At 55.4% G+C, this 5,968-nt stretch overlaps 1 protein-coding gene across 6 annotated transcripts; it reads left to right on the forward strand.

The window, feature by feature from the left end:
* The first annotated feature begins 340 nt into the window (after positions 1–340).
* LOC148217942 (class I histocompatibility antigen, F10 alpha chain-like) lies at positions 341–5,259 on the forward strand. Of its 6 annotated transcripts, none has more exons than XM_088158390.1 (8): positions 341–456; positions 2,217–2,480; positions 2,738–3,013; positions 3,238–3,510; positions 3,603–3,713; positions 3,801–3,836; positions 3,956–3,987; positions 4,548–5,259. In XM_088158390.1, the coding sequence occupies exons 1-7, from the start codon at positions 381–383 to the stop codon at positions 3,979–3,981; spliced, it is 1,062 nt and encodes a 353-aa protein (XP_088014516.1). In that variant the 5' UTR covers positions 341–380; the 3' UTR covers positions 3,982–3,987; positions 4,548–5,259. The 6 variants fall into 6 exon arrangements, with proteins under 6 accessions (XP_088014516.1, XP_088014515.1, XP_088014514.1 ...); XM_088158389.1 differs by having other exon boundaries at positions 342–456; positions 4,551–5,259; XM_088158388.1 differs by having other exon boundaries at positions 342–456; positions 3,603–3,836.
* Positions 5,260–5,968: the final 709 nt, after the last annotated feature.

Here is a 5,968-nt window from a genome sequence, read left to right on the forward strand (position 1 = left end):
CCCCTGGATCTCTCAAATTTCCGTGTCCCTCCAGTTGTCCTCTCCCGGCGCTTTCTTAATGGGGATCCCAGGGGTCCCAAGTGGTTCTCCGAGGGCTCCAAGGAGGTCGCAGCGGGGATCTAGAGGGATCCAGAGGAATTCTCTGGAATTCCCTCGTCCCCGCACCGCGCTCCCTCGGTCTCTTTCGCTTCCGCGTCTCAACCTGCGAGACCGGGATCTACCCGGCGACTGATGACGTCACAGAGAAACATGGCTGCCATTGGCGGACAGGAAATAGCTGCGCCAATGGCGGGGCAGGAGGCTGCTCTGGGGGCGGGGTCAGAGTTGGGGGCGGGGCTAGACTGAGTCGGGTCCGGGCTGGCCAGCGGCGGAACGGGGCGATGGTTCCAGCGCTGGGTCTGGCGCTGCTCCTGGGGCTTCTGGGACTCCTGGTGGGCCCGGGGGGCGCGACGAGCGGTGAGTGGGACCTCCCGAAACCGGGGCCCCCCTGAACATTCATTTCCAGGCACCGGGGACCCCCTAAACCTTAATTCCCGAGCAGGGGAACCCCCCCGGGATCACCATTATGGGAACTCTGACGCCGCCCCCATCCCCTTCCCCACCACGAAGATCCCCCTCTACCCCCTCATCTGTCACCAGGACCCCCCTGAACCCCATTCTTGAGCACGGGGACCTCCTTGATCGCCAGTTTCTGGGCACCGGGAACCCCCTGCACCCCCTTATCGGGCACCGGCACCCCCCTGAACCCCCATTCCTGGGGATCAGGATCCCTTTGAACCCTGAATCGCGGACCAGGAACCCGCCCCGAACTTCCATTTCCGGGCACTGGGAACCCCCTAAACCTTCATTCCCGGGTATGGGAAACACCCCATAGCCCGTTTCGGGACCTGTGACCCCCCATCCCCTTCCTCGGCACCAGGACCCCCCTGTACCTCCATTTTTGGGCACCGGACCCCCTTGAGCACCAATTTCCGGGCACCGGGACCCCCCTGTACCCCCTTATCTGGCACCGGGACCCCCCATAACCCCCATTCCTGGGGATCAGGATCCCTTTGAAACCCGAATCGCAGACCAGGAACTCTCCTGAACCCCCATTCCTGGGCACTCGGACACCCCTGAATCTCCATTTCCGGGTCTGGGACGCCCCTGCACCCCCTTTTCGGGCATCCCGCTTTTGCCAGACCCAGTCTCGCCCTTTGGACCCTCCGGACCTCCCAACTTTCCGTGTCCTCCCGTTTTCCACTCCCGCCGCTTCCTGAAACGGGGTCCCAAGGGTCTCAGGGGGGGTCGCAGCGGGGATCCAATGGGATCCAGATGAATTCCCTGGAATTCCTCTTTTCCCCCAGCCGCTCCCCCACCGCACTCTCTCGGTCTCTTTCCCGTCTCCCAGGCTGCGCCTCTGGGATCTGCTCACCTCTCCCAGCTCCAGACTTCCCTTTCCCGTGACCCAGGGACTCCCTGGACCCCCATTCCTGCTTTTCCCAGCTCCCAGACCCCCCTTTCCCAGACCCCTGGACCCCTTTCCTGGGCACAGAGACCCCCTGGATCCCCGATCCCGCCTCTCCCAGTCTCCTCCTTGACCTCGGACCCTTCCCGGCTCTCCCCCTTCTGCTTCTTGCCCTCCCCTAAACTCTGTGTCCCCCGAGTTCTCCATCCCCTGCTCGTCCTGCGGGGGTGTCCCAGGGGGTCCAGGAAGGTCCCTGGAGGGTCATGGAGGGTCCCAGGGGGGATTCTGGGCTCTGGGACCCCCTTGAATTTCCAGTCCCGGGCACTGGGACCCCCCTGCACTCCCTTATCCAGTATCAATCCCCCCCTGCATCCCCCTTCCCATCCATCCCGCCTCTCCCAGCCCCAGCCCCCTCTTTTCCTTGACTCTGAGACCCCTTAGACCCCCATTCCTGCTTTTCTCAGCCCCCATCCCCCCTTTCCCTCTGTATCAAGGATCCCCGAGCCCCCCATTCCAGTCATCCCGGGTCTCCCTACCTTGTGACTCCACTTTCTTTGGCACTGGAGTCCCCTGGACCCCCTTTCCTGGACACAGGGATCCCCTGAAACCCCAATCCCACATCTCCCAGTCCTTGTATCCCCCTTTCCTTGATGCTGAGCCCCTATTCTTGGACACTGGGACCCCATGCAACCCCCATCCCACCTCTCCCAGTTCCTCTTTCATTGATCCATGACCCCCTCAACCCCCCCAAATCTCTGTGTCCCCCCAGTTCTCCACTCTCTGCGTTACCTGCATGTGGCAGTGTTGGAGCCCAGCCCTGGGATCCCTCAGTTCATGATGATTGGGTACCTGGATGGGATCCCCTTCGTGCGCTATGACAGCAAGCGGGGCCGGGCAGAGCCGCTGACACAGTGGATAAAGGATGGAGCTGAACAGGGATTTTGGGATAGGAGGACCCAGACCTGCGAGAGGAGGCAGCAGGTCACTGTTGGGAACCTGCATATACTGCAAGACTGGTACAATCAGAGTGGGGGTGAGTGAGGGGATCCGTGGGGCTGGGGATCCATGGGGCTGGGGTGGGATTTATGGGGCTTTCATGTGGATTCACAGGGTGGGGATCCATTAGGATCGTATGGGATATCTTGTGATCCATGGGTTGGGATGTGGATCCATGGGGCTGGAATCAGGCTCTGTGGGTCTCCATCAGATTCTGGGGCTCCTTAGGGCTGGAATGGGACTCTGTGGGGCTGGGCACAATTCCATGGGTCTCTGTGGGTACAATCCTCCCAGGTCTCCACACTGTACAGCAGCTTTATGGCTGTGATCTCCTGTCTGACGGGAGTGTCCATGGATCCTACCGGGATGGCTACAATGGGCAGGATTTCACCTCCTTTGACCTGGGATCCAGGAGATTCGTGGCTGCCGACAGCGCTGCTGAGATCACCAGGAGTCGCTGGGAACGTGAAGGGAACGATGCTGAGAGCTGGACGAATTACCTGGGGCACATCTGCCCAGAACGGCTCCAGAAATACGTCAGATACGGACAGAAGGAGCTGGGCCACAAAGGTGGGAGCAGAATTCCTTTGGGAATGTGGAATTTAGGAATGAGGAACTTGGGAACATTCCTGTAGGAATTCTATGGGCAAATCTCACCCCCATCCAATTCTAGTGGGAATTCCATGGACAGATCTCACCCCCATCCCATTCCCATGGAATTCCATGGTTAGATCTCACCCCCATCCCATTGCCATGGAATTCCATGGATGTCTCTCACCGTTATCCCATTCCAGAGCCCCCTGATGTCCATGTGTCTGGAAAAGAGGAACAGGGGACGCTGATCTTGTCCTGCCACGCGTACGGATTCTACCCCAGCTCCATCGCAGTCAACTGGATGAAGGGGGATGAAATCTGGGATCAGGAGACGGAGTGGGGCGGGATCGTTCCCAACAGCGACGGCACCTTCCACACCTGGGCCAGGATCGAGGCGCGGCTGGAGGAGCGGGAGCAGTACCGGTGCCGGGTGGAGCATCCCGGAATGTTGGAGCCTGGGATCTACGCTTGGGGTGAGGCTGGGAATGTGGAATGTGGGAATTGGGAATTTGGAATTCCCAAATGGAGATTCCCCTCCCCCTCCTCACCATCCCGTTTTTCCCAGAGCCGACAGCTGGCAGGAATCTGGTGACCGTGGTGGTCACTGTGTCCATCATCACTGCCATCATCATCCTCATTGTCCTCATTGGATTAATTGTCTGGAAGCGCCAATCTGGTAACACAGGATGGGGGTCGGGATGGGGCACGGATCCACCTGGCACTGTTCTGGGAATCCTATGCCACCGACAATGTTTTTCCACAGGGAAGAGGGACAGGAATGAATACAACACGACAGCCAGTAAGTACCAGTGGTGGATCCAGCTCTGGATCCCCTCTGTGCAGATCTCAGGATGGATCCTGGGGTTAATCCCAGTGTATGATCCGTGCTGAAATCTCATGGATCTTCTCTTTCTGCAGAAAATGACCTGGGAACAACGGCTTGACCGCAGGTACGGAGCGGGATCAGGGTGGGATATCAGAGGGGGATCGGGCAGGATGGACAAATTGGGATCAGGGAGGGCTTCTGAATCAGAGCAGGGGTCCAGAGCAGGATCAGATGGAATTGTGGAGTGGGATCGGGGGTGGATTCTGGAGCAGGATCATTTAGGATGGATGGATGGATGACGGATGGATAGTGGATGGCTGGATGGATGGATAGGTGGATAGGTGGATGATGGATGGATGGATGGATGGATGGATGGATGGATGGATGGATGGATGGATGGATGGATAGGTGGATGATGGATGGGGTAGGATCAGTTGAAATGGATGGGGCAGGATCAGGGAGAGATTCCAGAGAGGGATCAGTTGGGATGGATGGAGAGGGATTGGGTGAGATAGATGGAGAGGTATTAGGTGGGATGGGTGGGTGGGTGGATGGATGGAGCAGGATTGGAGCGGGATCAGGTGGGATTCCGGAGCAGCTCCCGCTCTCCATGGGCTCCAGCCAGGTCCATTCTGCAGGATGGGGACAGGGACAGGGTGACACCGTGACTTTCTCTCATCCCAGCAGGAATCACTGCCTGAGCGATCCATGGAGCTGGATCCGGCCCCTTCCCTCATCCTGGGAAACCGAGATCTGCCAGCAGAGCTCATCCCAGTGCTCCCACCCATGCACAGCTCTTGCTAACGGATCAATTTCCCATTTTCCTGCGTTTTAAAGCCAAGAACTGTGGGAATGCAGCTAAAGAGCAAGACTGGAAGCAGAGCTCAGCTTGTAACAAGTGACATAGATGTGTTAGCCATAGTAGGCTGCAAGCCTTGGCAAGAGTAAGTGGGATTCTGAAGAAGGAATGTAAGAGATAAGAGAGTGCTTGGTACGATGTGGTTAGTGTGCTGTTTTGTGGGGAATCATGCAAGGACTATACATATCTGTTTGTGGACACTGTTAGAAAGCTAGGAAAATTACAGCCTGAAAAATTACTTTCAGGCTGGAGCTTTTCAGCTTCATTCCCAGGCTGATAAGTTGGTTCTAGCTTCAGCTGGGGAGAAAATCTCCCAGGATGATAATTTAGTCAAAACAGAATGAAATCCGGTCAAAACAGAATGGTATTCACAAGAAAGATTAACACCTGGTGTTTTTCTGTGAGACACATTCTAAGGTATGGTCTCATGGATGTTTTTCCCAGTTATCCAACGAGCTACTATCCTGTCTTAAGTCTCCATAATATGCTTAAAATATGGGTTTTGCATTCAATAAAGTTAGTCTTTTTTACCCTAAAGAGACCCATGTGTGTTGCTGTCTTTGCTGTCTCCTTTTCCTCTCTCTCTAGCGCAGTAACCACACCTGATGTCTTGGTTTGAAAGACAGGGGTCTGCTAAGAAAGGCAGGAGCCTCTTTTAAAATGGAAAATGTAAATCCCCTCCCTCCAAATTATTATAAATTTGAAATTAAGGGGCTCTCAGGCGAAGATATGGGAATGACAGTTCTTTACTAGGAAAAATTAAAATAGAAATACAGTATTACAAAGAACAAACCCAAAACACTGACCTAGTCAGAATACAACCTGACTCCCTATCAGTCAGGGTGTTGGTAGCAGTCCCATTAAATGGTGGCTGCAGTCCTCCTGGATGATGTTGTTCAGTTGAAGCAGTGGTCCTGTAGAAGGGTGCAGTTTTCTTCTGAAGGTTCAGTGATGATATAGAAGGGTCTGGTTTTCCTCTGGAATCCAGTGGAAAAAGGCTGCTCTGATGTTCCAAATCTCAGTTTTAATCTAGGTAGGAAAGGCTTGGCTTCTCCCCTTGGCTGGAGCATCTCCCAATGGGATGATGGAATTTTATCAGCCATGCAGTGGCACTCAATGGCCCATTAACAGAAGATATCTTCCTGGAGGAAGGATGGGTTGTGGAAAAGATAAAGAACACTGCCCCACCTGGTTTTTAACAGATGGCCCATTAGCAGAGGATATCTCACACAGAGATAAGGATCAC

The sequence above is a fragment of the Sturnus vulgaris genome, unplaced genomic scaffold, assembly GCF_052056855.1.
Source record: "Sturnus vulgaris isolate bStuVul1 unplaced genomic scaffold, bStuVul1.hap1 Scaffold_198, whole genome shotgun sequence".
NCBI lineage: Eukaryota > Metazoa > Chordata > Aves > Passeriformes > Sturnidae > Sturnus > Sturnus vulgaris.

Bases quoted from the DNA above. Each gene is read 5' to 3' on its own strand.
- LOC148217942 (XM_088158388.1), top strand. From the start codon at position 381: ATGGTTCCAGCGCTGGGTCTGGCGCTGCTCCTGGGGCTTCTGGGACTC. The intron at 457-2,216 runs GTGAGTGGGACC...GTGTCCCCCCAG, and splicing joins CCCGGGGGGCGCGACGAGCG to TTCTCCACTCTCTGCGTTAC. The intron at 3,511-3,602 runs GTGAGGCTGGGA...CGTTTTTCCCAG, and splicing joins GCCTGGGATCTACGCTTGGG to AGCCGACAGCTGGCAGGAAT.